This window comes from Rhea pennata, chromosome Z (genome assembly GCF_028389875.1).
Source record: "Rhea pennata isolate bPtePen1 chromosome Z, bPtePen1.pri, whole genome shotgun sequence".
NCBI classification, from domain to species: domain Eukaryota; kingdom Metazoa; phylum Chordata; class Aves; order Rheiformes; family Rheidae; genus Rhea; species Rhea pennata.
Genome location: NC_084702.1, coordinates 45,309,596 through 45,326,440, shown reverse-complemented (window position 1 = coordinate 45,326,440; position 16,845 = coordinate 45,309,596). Strand labels below are relative to the sequence as shown.

Here is a 16,845-nt window from a genome sequence, read left to right as displayed (position 1 = left end):
ATCTGGTCTCAGTGACTTTTAACAATAATGACATCTCCTTCTGCTGAAATAAGAGACAGGCAGCGTGTGCTCAGGTTAGGCCAACAGATGACAGCTGTTGATGTGCCTTGCTGAGTTTCCACTGCCTGGTGGGATTCTAGAAGTTGCACGTTTTATTTTTAGCTAGTCTAATAAGTTAATTGAAAGCCTTCACTCCATTTCCAAGAAAGAAAAAAATCCATTATCATTTTGAAGATGCTAAGAAGTTTACTGTGGGAACATGTTTTGATGCTAGATCATTAAAATAATGATCTCTGCTGCAAAAGATGACATTGATATGGACGTTGCACCCAAACAAGTAAATGAAAAAACTCATCTGGTCCTCAACAGTGACACTTCCAGAATATTTGTTAACTGCTTGCTGTGAAAAGCAAATCATGACTCATCACTGTCCTCCAGCAGGGAACATTCAGTTCTATGAAGAAATAGGGAGAAACTTTAAAATGTTATAGTTTGCCTAACCTGAAAAGCAAAATCACATTAGCACAGAATGGGTAAGCACTACACAAGAGTTCAGAAAGTAGCCAAATAAGAGTTGTGGTTTTTTTACTCCATACTGACCCCACCTCCCCACCCCCCAGGGGTTGTACAGAGGCTTTTCACCAGAGGCAAGTGTTTTGGGGGCACGCTTTTCATCTGACTAAGACCTGGTAATACCAGAGAGGTAATACCTTTAGCAAACCCAAGGTAATACCTTTTGCAGAGGTAATACCTCTAGCAAACCCAAAGGGTGAAAGGTATTTCTGTGCTGGGAGGTGTAAGTAAACTTGCACTTTTTCTTCCGTGCTGTACTTCTTCTCTAAGCAACACACCACAAGGGGGCACAAATTCTACTCTAATTTCCTAATTTCCAAAACTTTCGTTAAGCGAATTGGTCTTTTGCTGTTGTCCCATCATAAATCAAACCTGTGTGCCAGTGACTGAGATAACAGATGAGCATTTGCGTATTTATCCAAGCTGGTTAAAATACAAACTAGAATAAGACAGGTTTGTCACCAACCGTCATGAGCAGCCACTGAGCAATGCCAAGCTATGGCAAGGGCTTGAGGGGTTCCTGTGAGCTTCCCTGAACACATTGTACTGCTTGTAACTTCTCAAGTTACCTACTGTTGTTTTTTATTTCTTCCACTTCTCCTCCTAGTGGTTTTTGGCATCATTAATTTGAAACCCCTGTATATTATCTTCATAAAACCTTTTATGTGCATTTAGGTGAACTGAAGAGGTACTAATGCTTGCCTGTTAATGTAGTAGATCACAATTATTAGGAGACTTAGTGTTACACAGTCTGTTAATTTTTTTCCTATTCCATGGTCAGTTTAGTGTTTTCTTTCTCTCTGACAGTGTAGCTGTAAGAAGCACACATCATTTATATTATGTTAGAGCTTCTCCATCCCTCCACCCTGCTCTGCATTAGTTTCATTGTACTGTGTGCAAATAAGGAATTGATCAGTTGCAAAAAAAACCCATATGTAGTAGTTTTTTATTGCTCTAACAGAGCTGAAGGGCATCTTGGAGACAGCTCCCTTAAGCTCTATCTGATTTTATCTCTGACTCTGAAAGAACCCATGTTTTAGCTTGAAATGTCCATGCCAGTTTGTGCTAAAGATACACTATTAGACAGTCATGACTAAGAAGTTTTAACAAGTCCAGCCTATCAGAAGATGTCACCTGGGTAGCAATCCCAATGAAAGAGTTAAAGGTTTATAGGGAGCAGGAGGTTTGGCTCAAAGAATCAGCACGTCTGCTAAGAAGGATTAGAGTAGTAAGATTACCTGCCAGGTCATTACCACGCCCTGTCACTACCATGCCATGTACCTCCTGAGCTTGTGGCTCTTGCCACAGCTCCCAAATGGAAGATCTTTAAATCAGTATTCCTGGAGAAAAGTATTATCTGATCACACAGCTCACTACAGAAGAAAATCAAGGTAAGACCATTGTTCACAATTACCAGCTATTTCCTACTTATAAGCATACATTATTTGTCTTTTTCGTTTTAAATATAGTTTAACAGAATGTTGTTTGATGGAATTTGTTGGCAAAAATTGTCTTTTTTTTTTCTCTAAGCAAGAAAAATGTATTTCACCAAGCCCACTTACTTGCTCAACTGCATTAGAAGAATCATTATAAAGACTACTTGCCTCAGAGGAGACTATAGCCTGGGTGGGCAAAAGCATTTTGTATAAAGATGGGCTTTTAAGCTTGAGCATATTTGTCAATGAATAACACAAACCTTGTTCATCTTTGTGTTGACATATAGCAGGAACCAGTTAGGAGACTATCCAACCATCTTTGCTAGGTGCATTCTTTCTGAAACACTGTCTCAGTGGAGAAAAAAATGCATATGTAGGACTAGACTTTTGGCAGACACAACATACTTTCTTAAGTACTTTTTTCAAAGGCATTTTAGGATGGGATCCGCGAATAGAATGGTAATACTGAGCTCTTTTCTTACACAGGCTTGGCCTATGATAGGCCAAACCATAACACATGTATGAATTTCTATACACACTTGATATCTAAACAGCCTTGAGGACTAAGTCTTTTTAAGATTAACTGAAAATTCTTGCTCTCATCAATTACTGTTCAATTGACTTTAACAGTAGATAAATTTTGCTCTTACTTTGAGATGCAGTCCTCTTAACAGCAGGGCCAGGCCAATAGTAACTTATTCTCTGAATTCCTTGACTAAGTAACATCAGCCCTTCACCCTTCCTACAGCACAGTCAGTGGGAGAAGAATAATTATCCTCCAACTCTGTTGTAGCTTTGAGAAATAACAATAAGGGAAAACAGACTTATGAAGAGAGCACAAGTAAATGCAGAGCACCCTTAAGATTTTGACTTGCTTGAGACACAAAAATTGCTTTCCCTAGTAGAGTTTTGATGAGCAGGGAGCTGCTGCAGGCCTTGCTGTTTCATATGCAGAACACTACCTGTACTTGATTTTGACAGCTTTACTGTTCTGTGAGATCTTGAGGCTGTGGGCTAAACTAGAGAATGAAAGCTGTAAAGGTCAGAGTTTGTAGCTTCTCAGAAAGAACAGGTAACAGTTTTATAACAAAAGAAAGGAGGACATGAGCTTCTTTACCTTTCTAGACTGGAGGCAAAATCTGTGTTAAATTGCTTAGATTACATTCATCCCACAATATCTGTGCATGTTAGGAATGAGTCATCTGAGGATTAATGAAAAGGTCATCAGAATGAAATGGTCTGATGCGTCCTGAGACAATAAACAGTGAGGTTGAGTCACAATGCTGTTCTGCAAACATACTGTAATTCAACTGCCTGGTAGTAACATGCTTTTTCTAGGCTGTAACCATATTTCTTAAAACACAGTGATTGCTTCTTAATGCCCATATCAACTAACTACTGGACATCTGCAGTATTCTTAAATACACACAGTAGTGAAGTGAATTTGTCCGAGGAACTTGGAGCTGTTAAAACTGCTTCAGTTTGCCACAAAAATTCAAAGCTGTTTGCCCTGAAATGATGTGCAATTATTTGCCTAAGTATCCTCTATCTTGGTCTGAAGTGTCCAGCAAGGTGAAGGCCACTGGTCTTGATTTGCGTTGTTTGATTCAATGCTATGATCTTTCGTCAGCTCAGACTGATGTTTACACTCCGTTGATTCTTGGTCTTTGCTGGCTGAAGGTGGTATTTGCACAGCAGACGTGCCGCCTCTTGCATAGTCACTTATTTCCCCTTCAATAATGGGGTCTTTCTGGCATGGATTATATGATCTTTCAGAAGAGCCAATATAGTCGTGGTCAACAACTATTGCACCTTGTAAGAAGTAATGGTTGTCTGTAAAAGAAAAGTACCTTTTAAAGCAGATGTTTCTAGTTCAGTAAAAGTCATCGATGTGCTTAAGCACAAACAAAATGCTAGTGAGGTGTTAACTTACTTTTCAAAGCAATTTCAGTAAGGCAGGAATGTTTGAGTGACAGCACTCTAGTAGATTTCCTAATTTCACTAGGCATCAAATGTTCAGTTACATTTAGTACATCCACAAAATAGTGCTTGCAGTGCTTTGTAATGTTAATAAACTAGTTTCAGGTCTATCACAGTCACCTACTGAACTAATACCTTGAATGAATGGATATGTAGCTGCTTTTATTCTGTGCACCCCACACAGGAAAATGTAGCTACTCCAGACTCCTGCTAGAAAGTCTCAGAGCAACACAGTTATTTTTTAGAAATTAAGGAACAAAATTATGAACTGCATGCATCAACAACACAGTTTTTTAGAAATTAGAGACAACAATGTTGATTGTTACTGTATAGTACTACTAGGCATTTCTTCTATCTGATAGGTGTTGAAGTGTTTGATTTGTTGCAAGTGAGTTCCAATAAAATGAAAATAGTCTGACCTGTCAAATTAGATACGTAATAGTTAATGTGAGGTTAAAACTTTCTTCTGTTGGAAGTTGATGTTAGGGCCTGTTTTCTTGCTCACAGGAGGACCATAGGGTAAAATGAGGTATTCTGTTAAATCAGAAGAGCCATTCAGCAGGTATGTACATATAGATATATGGGGCTACAAATTCCTTTGAGATATAGGTTCAAAGAGGTACCTTTGTGGGAGCAGATTCTGCACTTCTCTGGCTATGTTTCTCAATAGATGTGTCCTAAATCTGCCTGTTTGCACTCCTGAAACATTTAAGCACTGACACAGAGTTTAATATTAAACTAACCCACATTCAAACAAGAAAAATATTGCTTCAGACAAATGTGTAAGTGTGATTTAAGGTGTCCTGGAACCTCTGCCTAACTGTGGAGTTAGCCAGGTAGCAAGCAATCCAGGTTTACCCAGATTCTGAATCTGCAATGCCTGCACCAAGAGCTCTACCAGTACATTGACTCAGGATTCACTTTTAGACTAGATTATGGGAAAAAAATGCTACTAGTAGCTCTTTCTTACTTTCCAATCAGTCTTTCCCACCTGAAAAATGAGGACGGCATTTTCAGGCTTTGTCTTTATTCAAAAAAGCAAGACATACTTTGAAAGTATGATGTACAGGAGATGTGCTGCTCCAAAACCGCACGTGTAAGCAAAGTACTGACAAGAGCTTTAAATTTGGTAAGGAGAATGCATCTTTTCACATTTATTTCACAGAAAGCACTGCAAATGTTTTCTTCCCATTCCAGGTTTTGCAAAGGGATAGGCAACAGACTGTTAGGCCACAGTGGTCGTTACAGTAAATAAGACAGACAAGGAAAAAAAAAAAAATCTACCCTTGCTAATACAGAGAAGTTCTTTTATAACAAAGACATGCATCTTTCCTTCTGGAGGAAAAAAGCTGTCATTCACTGCCAGGTTCCCCTTGTCTTATTCAAATGAAATAATGCTTGCTTTCTTTCTTGAATTCTGTTATGCCATTTGATAAAGGCTGACAATTACTTCAGCAAAGCTTGGTTTACTTCCTCCACAATTTAAATATATATGAACATCAATCTAGAATTTTAAGCTTTGTAAATATTTATAATCTATTGAGTTTTCTGCCTGTATCAGACAACTAATCTTTAATCACTTGTTGGGAAAGGGGAAGAAAATGTACATTTACTTACAGCTTCTGCAGTAGATACTGGTGAACATATTAGACTCTGATCCTACAAAAATATCTGGACTAAACTTGTTTATGCTGTGATTCGCATTACTAAAGTCATCATAACAGTTGGAAATTAGAGGTGGTATTTGCACTCACGAAATTATGCACATAACTTTCTCCTTATGGTTCTGCAATTCTATGAAAAACTGAAAACCGGAAAGTGATTGTCTAACAGTAAGAGTGTTGTCCAAAAGAAATGATGTAAAATTGGTGTCTTGGCTGTGTAATCCGTAATGGAGACTGACAACTGGCAGATATATCAGCTTCTCCTATTAAGTTCCAAAATTAGTTTTAGCTTTGCAGATTCCTCAGTTTTAAGAGATAATGGAAGAGATGACCATTCCAGTGCAAATAATACATTTTCAAGAACCAAAGCTTAACCGCACCTCACACAGGAGAAAATTGGTCTGCTTTTTTTTCAAGGATCCTAAACCAAGATGTAGTTCATCCTGTGACAGAGGTCTTCCAAACACTGAGCTAATAATTTTTTTCTAAACGTCTGAAGTTACTTAAAAATAGCATTAGTAGAAAAGAAATGGCTGCTATTTTTGGATGTTAAAATTGATTAAATTTTAAATTTAAATTCATTTTGAATTAAAACTATTTTAAATGATTAAAATTTTGATTAAAATTTTGCCACTATTGAAAAAAAAGGATAGAATGTGTAAGGGAAAGACTGGCAACTGATTATACAAGCGTTTGGGAATTTCTAGAAATCCTGCTTCTGAGTATAGTAATTTTATTTACTGCAATAAGAGAAGCATATTTATCTTTTCAGTACCACACTTCAAAATCAACTCTCCCAAAATCAGTTCTCTGAAGCAGTCTTTGTATTTAAAGGTTTTAGAAGGTAGTTTGTTGTCATTTAAAAAAATAAGGGGGGGGATGTAAACATGCACCATCTGCACTTGTCAGACTAAGGGGAAAAAAATAGGTTTCCGCTGCACAAGAAAAAGAAAGGTGAATCCTAACGTTTTTCTCCCACCTACATCAAGCCAGGAAGAGAGAGAACAATCTTTGAGTACAGTTCAGGCTAGCTCTACTTTTAGCATGTTTTTTTTTTTTTGTTTTGTTTTTTTGTTTTTTGTTTTTTGTTTGTTTGTTTTTTTTACCAGCCAGCATGTATAGGGCCAAACCACATAGTAGAGGCAATTTTAATGGCAGCTATTTTTAAAGAGACTTTAAATATGACTCATTAGCTCTGCATAGGTTTCAAGTTAGTCATGCTCGCTGCTCTCCTTATGAGATTACACTATTATCCTGTGTCCTTGTAATTCACACTGGTGAGTGATACTTGTTCATACAAGGTGAAGTACATGACCTCACCTAATACTAAGGCGTGACAGAAAAAGTGTATATATATTTATACATACATGCATACCTTTTTCACTGGATGCTCTTATGTACGGCTTAAGGTGAGACATTTTTATGGGTCTTTTCAACCTGGATCCTGTGGCATCTCTTAATATTGCACAGCCATTATCCGTGATATAATCTATAATACAAGGTCCAACCCATTCTGACTGGAAACGACCATCCTTCCACCAGTTTTTTCTTTGTCTGAGGACTTCATGCCCAACTTTAAGGCGAAGGGGATTTAACTGTTTTGGCTTCCTTTTGACAGTAATCTTGTTTCTGATTTTCTGTTCATCTGAAGTGATTTTCACCATCTGCAAGAAGAAACAAAGGAATTCTATTTTCTTTTCCTAGGAGCAGCGATGTATTTTTCTAATACTGAATAATCATGCAGAAGCACATTGGTTATGTGTAATTCATAGCATGTGAAATAGGAAAGCTTTCAAAAAATTGATTTTATCTATCTTCATGTTCTAAATCAACACTCCACAGGCCATGGCTTTAAACTTCCTTTGATACACAGACCTTTAAGCAAAACCTGAACATCCTGGCAAAAGAAGAAAAAAATTTTTTTTTTATTATTCTTTTCACATACACATGTGCACATGTACACTGGGATCCAGGGATCACATGGTGAGGAAAAAACCCTCACTCTAAAAGGTTTGTTTTGCTTTACATTTCAAATTCAGTTTTCAAATTTCCATTCAAATTTCAAATCTTTCTACCTTATGCCTGTTCAGGCTTCTTGCCAATAATATTTGAATATATAATATTTACCTGACAGTCTGCAGTTTTCTCTTCCTCCAGTGCTTGACTGGCTTTTTTAGTTGCTTCAAATATTTTGGCAAACATACTGTCTTCCCCTTCCACACACACTTTTGTTGACTCAACCACATATGGGTTACGATTAAACATCTGGAAATATGGGGTGCTTTGATCTGGCTCCTATTTAGGCGAGAGCAAAAAAGCAAGCACATTTAGCATACAGCTTTGCAGGTACTTCTGGGGACTTCAGTCCCAACTCTCATCAAAAGAGGAAGAGCATTCACATACCGCATTAGTCAAATTAAAAGCATAGGCAATAGCAGATAAATGTTCATCCCAATCATTTGGATGCTCTGTGCAGTATTTGTTTAGGAAAACTTTGATTGTCTTGCCTGTTCTTTCATTTACATCATCTGTGTGAGGATAAGACAATACTATTTGTTTCATTCCAAAGTGTGCAAACAGTTCTTTGTTTATCTTTAAAAAAAGAAGAACATAATTATTGAATGTTTCCTTGTTCTATATCACAGTTCTAGTAAACTAATTCAGTACCATTTTCCACTCCTCTATTGAGATCATGAAGTCTTATATACATATACCCACATAAGAGTCCAAATTTAAGAGTGAAAGTATGGCTTAGGAGCCAGCAAGTGATAGTTTCTAAATAGTTTTGCCACTCAATTTCCTCCATATCATAGTCTCTTCTATTGCTATTTCATCATTATCATTGCTATTTATGAGAGGATTAAGTGTAAAGTTCTTCAGAATCACTATATCTTAGTGTATTTTTGACATCATTCTGTCTATTACATGGGCCAATGTAATATGAATAGATCAAGTTCAGCAAAGTGTTCAAGAGTGAAAGCCTGTGCCAGCTCTACTGAGTGACAAAGCCTGGACTATGGCCTTTGAGAAGTTATTTTGCTTTTATTCTTCATTCAGTGAATAAATCCCTGAGAAATGTTACACAATGTTACAAGTACAAATAATTGATTTGTCATTTTCATGTTGACTTTTATTATTTTTAGAGGAAAGAAAAAGATTCATGTACTGTATTTACATTTTTTTTTCCAAGAATGGTCTAAAATGTAATACAAGCAAAACTGTACTTTTTTGAAAAAAAAAACATCCAAGTAAACACTTACCTGATGAACAAGCTCTTTCCCTTGATCAATAGGCATTTTTTGAGGTGGTCCATATAAGAAAAACACACTTATGATTGCCTTAGCAATTTCAGCTGCTGAAGTATCACACAGTGGCAGGATAACAGTCCATTTTGTGAACAAATCTGTCATAATAATGATGTACCTGTGGCTTCTGTTGGTTGCATTGAAAGGTCCTATTAGGTCTATAGTAACTGCTGCCCAGGGGTCCTCCGCTTTGATAGGGTGTGACTTGGGTGTTGTGATGGTTGTATTCTTTGCCACTTGGCAATGCTGGCAAGCATACACCTAGTGCAGAAACCAGGGAAGAAGCTCTCAGTAAAGAGTAATGGTGAGGGTTTAAAACGATCAATAGGATAATAATACAAATCCCCATTATTCCTCTGTAAGTCAAGTCAGACTTGGCTATACCAAACAGATTCATTTTAGCATTTTTTCTTAGGATTATTTTTTACTCTCAGATTTTTTAGTCTCCGGATAAAAACAAACAAACAAACAAACAACAGCAAGAGTCAGGAGAAGGACACACACCAGAGTTTGTAGCTGAACTCTCCTCATTCTGAAAGCACTATGCTTTGTCAAGTCCACAGCATAGATTTATATCCATTACCATATGTAAATATTAAAGGAATTATACAACAGTTTGAGATCAGAAGAGGAAAAGTCCAATTCATTCCCCTAGTTTAGTTCTACTGTATATAGAGTGGCTGATAAGCATTTTTGGTATGCACAGAATTGGCGAACCATCTTTAAATACAAGACAGGACCTCTTTGCCCAAGTCTGACCTGAAAGCAAAGATTCACTTTCAGTTCAGGTTACTGTTGCACACAGAATTTAGATTTTCAGGTGATGCACCGTCTGACAGCAACAATAACTTGGCCACAAAGGACGGCCTTTACACGTTTTGTTCAGGGCTCAGATTCTTCCCAGGGAGTATGTCAATATATCTTTGGATGAAAGAGGAAAAGGAACTGTCCTGAGCAGTGATTTGATATTTCTTTTCCAAATATATTTAATTCAAAGGCACAGACACAATTTTCATCCTTGTATATGCCAGCTGCCATTCTGGCCAGGTGTACACACTGGGGATGGTAAACTGCATCCTAACAAAGATAATGTAAGAGGCCATGCAAGAGAAATCCCTCTCAAAGACCAAATGTTCCCTGCACACTGAAGGGCAGTGTGACTCCTCACCATTGGATAGTATATGGCAATATGCAAGGTAAATGGTCAAACAGTAAAAGGAAAAAATAGGAAGCACTTTGAATTGGCAAGACTACCACTTAAAATTTGATTGTAAACCTGGGTTTCCTCATTATCAAGTGGTAAAAGTGCTTGTTGTATCAAAGTCAAACCCACGGTATCTGATTCTGTGTATTTATCCATGACTTAGTTTCTAACATACAACATTTACTTGCTCCTAACTTAAAAATATCTCTTGCTGACTATACATGTTGGCTTGAAACCCTCATGTGGAATATGGTTTTCCAAACCCCTACATGACTCAGTTAAAGCAGGTGAAGTTCAGATTGTTCAAAATGTACAAGTTCTTATACTCTTAAGTTGTTCTGTTTCCTGATGAAATTTGTGTTCCTAAGTCCCTCAGGAGCTTCTGTAAACAAATGTTAGGTAAAGCATGATTTCAGTATTTTTGTGTCACCCAAAAGAGAGATGAATCTTGTGAAAGAATTGCAAAATGTTTATAAAAAAATACATTAAAATAATACCCCATAGCTATGAGCCCATACCCACTGTTTGACATCATTTGTTACTGAGGTCCAGTAGTAATTAGATTCCACTAAAGTCAGTGTCCTTGATATGCCGTGGTGAGTGCCTGCAGCATTTTCATGGCATTTCTCAAGCACCTTTTTCTTCTCTTCATCTGAAACAATTACCAAGCGCATTTGTTTTCTGTCTTTTCCAACATAGAACAATTTATTTTCTGAAAGGAGAAAGAAAATACCAATAAATTATGTACTAGCACTTAGTCTTTTGTAGTTGTTTAGTTTACTAAAACATTGGGCACGATTCAGTATGGATTTTTAAAAATTTACTTTTTTTGTTTTGTGCAAAAATAGCTTCTTTGTTTACAAATATTTTAATTATTTCTTCCCTTGACCCATTTGTTTACAAGTGTGTTAACCTGGATACAAGGCAATCAAGCTGCCACCAGGGTAAGACAGAACACAAATTGTGTTCCCACAGGAAATCTCACTGAAACACAAGCTAATGCTGGGGGCGGCGGGAGCAGAGGGAGTAATACGTGTTACAAAATGGAATATACTGCCTGCCTGGGAGCAACCTCACTTTGTGATCCATAGCTTAAATTCCTCCCTGCCTTCCCCTGGTGGAAGCTTGGAAGTCTGGCTGGGACCGAAAGAGGGGAGCTGGCCACAAAGACTGACGCGCTTCAAACAGTCTTCCTAGGCCTACAACAAAACCGGGAAGGGCAGGGAGGCTCTGAAGTGACGGCAGCACGGCAGATGGCAAAGCCATCCCTGCGTTTCCGTCCTGCCACGCACAGAGCGCCCCGGACTGGACCGAACGGTCCTCGCCTATCGCTGCAGATCAGCGCTTCTCTTTTTGAAGTCCCTGAATCACGGATTCCAATTGCTACACGTTGCCCCAGGACCTAAAAGAAGGTTTAGCTTTCAGATGGACACACAAATCCTTTCTGCTAAGGGCTAAACCTGCTAAAACAAGTTGAGCTTCTATTTCTGCAAACATTGTTATATATTAACAAGGGATAGGCAGGACTGTTTGTTTTATAGAGCATGTGTATAAAGATCAGAGAGTATGCTGCAGAGCAAGACATCTTTTTGCTTTTTTTAATATCAGCAAATCTTCACCTAAAAATCTATTTTCCAAAGCAGACTGAGAGAATATTTTTACCTTTGAAAACAAATTTTTTGGCTGCTCTTCTGATCCCACTTCTTTCACTTGATAATGTTGTAGGATGATACTCCCCTGTTCGTTTGTAGTATGCAATCTGTTTCAGGTGGAGCCCACCATTTTTTCCACTCCGGACCATTGCTAACCTGAATAATACGCACGATATTTGTTAGATGAAGCAACTGCCACAGCAGCACATCTTCAGGTTCTACTGGATTCCTTGTAGTTGAGAGAAGCATCCTGATAACGTAGCACATTCACTAATCTAATTGAGCTCTCCTTCCCAAAACCCTCAGTCAGCTACATTTTAATCCCATGCATTGCTCCATGTGCTTTTAAGCTTTCTGCGTCTCAGAAGATATTACACCTTCCACTGCAGTGCTCTCGGTAACTCCACGCTATCATCAGCGCAGCTGATAAGGAGGATACGGCGCTCTGCCCAACACATGTAGACTGTGGTGCACATCAGGTCAGTCTGGAAGCAAGGCAGTCTTTGGGAAAGACTGCATGTAAGTCACAGGCGAGAAATAAAGACTATTTAGCCAGTCTAGGTGCAGCACTACACTGATGGAGCCACAGCACTTCCAAAGCCCTGCTGCTCCAGGACCTTTGCACTGTGCTCCACTAAGTGGGACACACGTACCTCGCGTGAAGTCCAGGCACAGAGCCAAGCACCACTCGTATTTGCTGAACACAGACTTTTTTTTTTCTGGCACCCTCTTGTGAAAGCTATGACTTGATATTATTTAGAGCAGTTGAACTAGCACAGACACCCCACCTAATATACCCCTTTTCAAGTCGCAACCTGGAAGCATTCTGCTTTACTCCATTTTTATTGGCCATTATGTCAGGCTATTACCCTGTTTTAAATTCACTTCCAAACACATCTTAGATCTGCCACATATAATCAGTCCCTCCAATTGTATACCAGCTTGGATTTCTCAACTTACTTATATTTCAGAATTTCTAAGAAAATGAGGCCTCCCACTGTACACTTCAGAGAGGAAAAAAAGGTACCAGAGAGAAAAAAAATGCTCTTCCTATCTTAAACAGTTGAATAGCCCCCAAATATAGGTGTTCTGGAGATTAGATGTGCCTGAACATACATTCTGACAGGGAAAAAAAAAAGAAAAAAAAAAAAAAAAAAAAAAGAAAAAACACAAATAGGAGAAAAGTAACTCCCCAGATGGAGACTGCCACAGAAATTTATTCTGTTCATTAATTTGTTTGGCAATTAGATTCTGAAATCCCAAATCAGATTCTGCATTTAAGGTAACAATTAATTGGGCTCACTTCTCTGATTACAATAATAAACTAAAACGTCATTAGTAAAGTACATCGTTGGTGTAGGAAAAGCTTGGGTCTAGACAAAACAGCTTCAGAATAATTACCAATTAATGACAAGCAACAGACAAAAATATTCATGCAGGCTCCATCGATATGTCACTGATTTTTTTTTTTTTTTTAATCTGCTTTAGCTGCAATGAATGTGTGGATGTAATGGCAGTGTGATCTTGCTCTAATTGACTCCTGCAAGTGCAAGATCAGGCTTGGAGCCTGACATCTCATAATTTCTTAATGAATGCTGGTAATTCACAGCATTAAGCAAATTTCCCCCTTATCCTTGCAATGTCCCAAAATTAGACAACGTGACAACACGTAGCCTGCTAGAAATAATAATCAGTACGTTTGCCATGTCTGCTTAAGTGGCATACGATTATAGGGAAGTGGCAGTATCCAGGCGCTCTGGAACTCATATCATTTCATTATATGCTGATGCTGTTTGAACACTAAGTGTGTAAAGTTAGGATGTTTGTTTTTCAGCTTACAGCTTCTAACCTGCATTTATGGAACTTGGGGTGAGGACGGAGTAAAGAGCTCTACACCAATTATGACTGCTTGAACATTTACTTTATTTCTCCCGGAGTGGAGGGAAGCATATTTTTTGCTACTGTTATTTATACAATATCATATACTAGTAGGGCTAAACATTGCTTTGTTATCAATGTCAAACGCATGCCAGGAACTCCACAGTTCTAGGACAGACAAGACCTTTCCTCCACAGAATATCTAATTTTGCCCAAGTTAGACCTGGCTTTCACAAACAAAGTCTCTTGTCATACAACATTATTTTATTTTTAAGCAAAAGCAACATTCTCATGAACCAGAGAACTGGCACAGATGGGCTTTTTACCACTGCATTCTTCTACACCAGAAGAGAGAGTATTTCTGCACAGGAAAGGGGCAGAGCCAGAAATAATCCTGTTTCTGGTGATCTTGACTGGCACAGTAGCTTCTTAGAAGTTTTTAATCTGGTATTATGAGGGGAAACAATTGGCCAAGTTGCTGATTTGATAACTATCAGCAGGGAAGAAGGTTATGCTACCATGATAAGACTACATATTCTGGTTTTGTAAAGCAGTTGATTAACTATCATTTCGTACAGTAAAAGAATACTGGGGAAGAGCAGTTGAGATATTCTGTACATCAGGGCTGTGCATTCAAGCTTCACTTGGGACTTCTGCCAAAGGCCAGCCCTCAAGTTACCAAAGATGGCTGGAAGCCAGACTTAGCCGTATGTTATCACTGCTCTTCCTGGCTGTAGAAATTTGGGTGTCTTAACCAACAGGACGATGGATTGTTTTGGCCTGATGCAGGCAAGAAAATAAGATGCGCCAGAGCAAAGATGCGCCAGAGCAAAGCAATCTTTATTCTTTCAGTGTTTTTTACTCATAGTGTATACCTTGCCAGAGCCACGCACGTTCTGCATGTAGTACATGGGTATTGGTTCTAACAAAATGAAGTTGCACAACCATAAGATACATCAGGGCAGGACCACAGAGCTCGTGTTTCACCTAAACGGGGATTCTGCCCTCATTCCAGTTTCCTTTACAGAGAGCATGGAAGCTATGAAGAAAGAACACGTTATCCATGTATTTTAGTCTATTTAGCAAAAGCCTGATCCAGCAAACTTAAGTGCTTTAATACTCTGCTGGATTGATGCCTGAAACACTAAATGAGTTTCCCACCAGGATATTTCTTATGTCTCTATTGATTTTATATATTTATATATATATATATATATATACACACACACACATTTCAGATCTTTAAGTATTTTTTGCCTCTTTTTTAAAAGACTTCTGAATTATTTCCCATTTTTGTTATTCTAGAATAGACCGTTACTTCAGATAAGTCATGTGCTACTGTCAGTAATCACAATCATACCATATAATCAAATAATTTTAATCAAATAACTTTAGAATCAGTAACCAATCCTTCAATGCCTTTGAAGTATGAAAAAGAATACATTGTGTTACAGACAAAAATAGCTGAATAATGAGACAAACTTCTATATAAGCAGGGCTCTTTTTGCTTTAGTGTCTTAGCAGAAATGGTCATGCCTGCTGACATTTACTTTCCTTTATAATGCCTTCCCCCCCCCCCTTTTTTTTTTCAAACCACACAATTGCAAATCTCTTTTTAGCCTGGATTTTAAACCCTTCCTCACTCCACAAATTCCTACCAAAGGAATCCCTTAGTCTTGAATGTGTATTTTAAAAAAATCTGAGAAATTTAATAGGGGAGATACGATGCTTCTGTTCCTTACTAGGTTTTATGAGGTGTAGCTGTGCAAAATTTCTGTCATTTCAGGGCTTTTTTTTCTGTTAATATTTTTGTATTTCCACCCCGACCGTTAAACCCCTCGCGGAGCCCGGCCAAGGTGGAAGCTGCCCCGCACACGAGGGTGCCGCCACCCCATAGCGCCGGACCACGCCGAGGCCCCGCTAACGGCCGCGCCCGCAACCGCCTTCGCCCCGCCCGCAAACGTCAGCGGGGAAGCGGCCTCGCCCCGGCGCCGCCAGGACTGCAGCGCCCAGCGTGCACCGCGGCGCCCTGCGCCACCAACCGCAGTCCGCGGGCGAGAGGGCGCGCGCTGACGTGCGGCTCTAGGGCAGCAAGACCTGCGCAGGCGCCCAGCGACACGGCTGCGATCTTTTTACCCCCCCCCCCCCTCCCCGCCGCTGCCCGCCCCCTCCTCCGGCTCCGCGGCGGGGTCGCCGGCAGGCCGGACGCCGCGGGCAGCCTCTGGGCTCTTGAGCACGCACCTGCTGCCGCAGAGGTATCGGCGCAATCCGTCCCCCGGGGGGATGGCCCGCTGCTGTCACCGCCTCCCCGCCGGACGAGCCGAGGCACCGGCCCTCGCACCCGGGACTTTTGTGGCGCCGACGGAAGTGGGGCGGGGGAGGGGGCGGAGCGGGCCGTGCGCGGCGCGGCGCGGCGCGGCGCGGCGCGGCGGGGCGGGGCCGCCGCGTGGAGTGCGGCGGCGGCGGCGGCAGCGGCTGCTCAATGGGACGCGGGGGCGCAGGCGGCGCCGCGCGCGGCGGCGGCGGCGGCGGCACGCGCAGGTGAGGCGGTTACTGCCGCGCGCCGCGCCGTGCCGCGCCGTGCCGCGCCGTGCCGCGCCGCGGGGGGTCCCGCTCCGCCCGGAGCGGGCGGATCGGCCGTTGCTGCTGGGCGCCGCGGGCTCCGTCGCGGGGCTGGGCGGCAGCGTGGGCAGAGCCCCGCTCCTCTTTGTTTGGCGAGCAGAGCGGGCACGTGCTGTTAGCAGGCGAGAACCTCCTGTAAAGCACCGCAGGCACGGCCAGCACGCGAAAATGCCTGGCCTTTCTTTTTATTTTTTTCCCCTGATTCTGTGATTTTTTTCTTTAAGCCCTGAATGCCCCTCGCCGCGCGGGAGGCGGCCGCTGCTGCCCCGGCAGCGCCCAGGCCGCGCGGGGCACGGGCTGCGCGGCGCTCCTGCCCGGGCTGCGCGGCGGGCCCCGCGCTGGTGAAAACCGGCAGTAAATTCCACGTAAAATGACTTGAGGGCAGGGAGAGTGGTATTTGCTTGCAGTCAAGCTGGAGGAGAAAAGCAGCTGTAACACGAGAATAAGTTGCGGAGAGGTGAAATGGGTGGTATATAGCAAGGGGGTCCCATGTAATATTTCTGTCTGTTCTCACGCTGTTTTCCTGTACCT

General features: G+C 40.8%; 2 protein-coding genes across 14 annotated transcripts in view; one reads left to right on the top strand and one right to left on the bottom strand.

The window, feature by feature from the left end:
* Positions 1 to 1,682: 1,682 nt before the first annotated feature.
* Positions 1,683 to 16,037, bottom strand: GIN1 (gypsy retrotransposon integrase 1). Of its 3 annotated transcripts, none has more exons than XM_062600439.1 (8): positions 15,934 to 16,037; positions 11,825 to 11,970; positions 10,681 to 10,874; positions 8,914 to 9,219; positions 8,057 to 8,245; positions 7,781 to 7,948; positions 7,029 to 7,317; positions 1,683 to 3,842 (listed from the first exon to the last, which is right to left on the bottom strand). In XM_062600439.1, the coding sequence occupies exons 2-8, from the start codon at positions 11,961 to 11,963 to the stop codon at positions 3,544 to 3,546; spliced, it is 1,584 nt and encodes a 527-aa protein (XP_062456423.1). In that variant the 5' UTR covers positions 11,964 to 11,970; positions 15,934 to 16,037; the 3' UTR covers positions 1,683 to 3,543. The 3 variants fall into 3 exon arrangements, with proteins under 3 accessions (XP_062456423.1, XP_062456425.1, XP_062456424.1); XM_062600440.1 differs by having other exon boundaries at positions 3,718 to 3,842; positions 7,021 to 7,317; XM_062600441.1 differs by lacking the exon at positions 11,825 to 11,970.
* The window catches only part of PPIP5K2 (diphosphoinositol pentakisphosphate kinase 2), a 51,803-nt gene continuing 50,886 nt past the window's right edge, over positions 15,929 to 16,845 (top strand). For 3 of the 11 annotated variants that reach the window (XM_062600435.1, XM_062600433.1, XM_062600430.1), the window contains exon 1: positions 16,211 to 16,233. The gene's annotated coding sequence lies outside the window, so the exon portion shown is untranslated. Of the gene's footprint in view, positions 15,948 to 16,169; positions 16,234 to 16,845 lie in introns of those variants that run through there. The other 8 variants (XR_009961268.1, XM_062600438.1, XM_062600434.1 and 5 more) reach the window with 6 other exon arrangements.

What these genes read in the sequence shown, in the direction of transcription:
- GIN1 (XM_062600439.1), bottom strand. Translation starts at nt 11,963, where the DNA reads ATGGTCCGGAGTGGAAAAAATGGTGGGCTCCACCTGAAACAGATTGCA. An exon ending in CAAATGATGTCAAACAGTGG is followed by an intron (nt 9,220 to 10,680) that starts GTATGGGCTCAT and finishes TTTCTGCACTAG; the next exon opens with GTGTATGCTTGCCAGCATTG. An exon ending in GGAAAGAGCTTGTTCATCAG is followed by an intron (nt 8,246 to 8,913) that starts GTAAGTGTTTAC and finishes CTTTTTTTAAAG; the next exon opens with ATAAACAAAGAACTGTTTGC.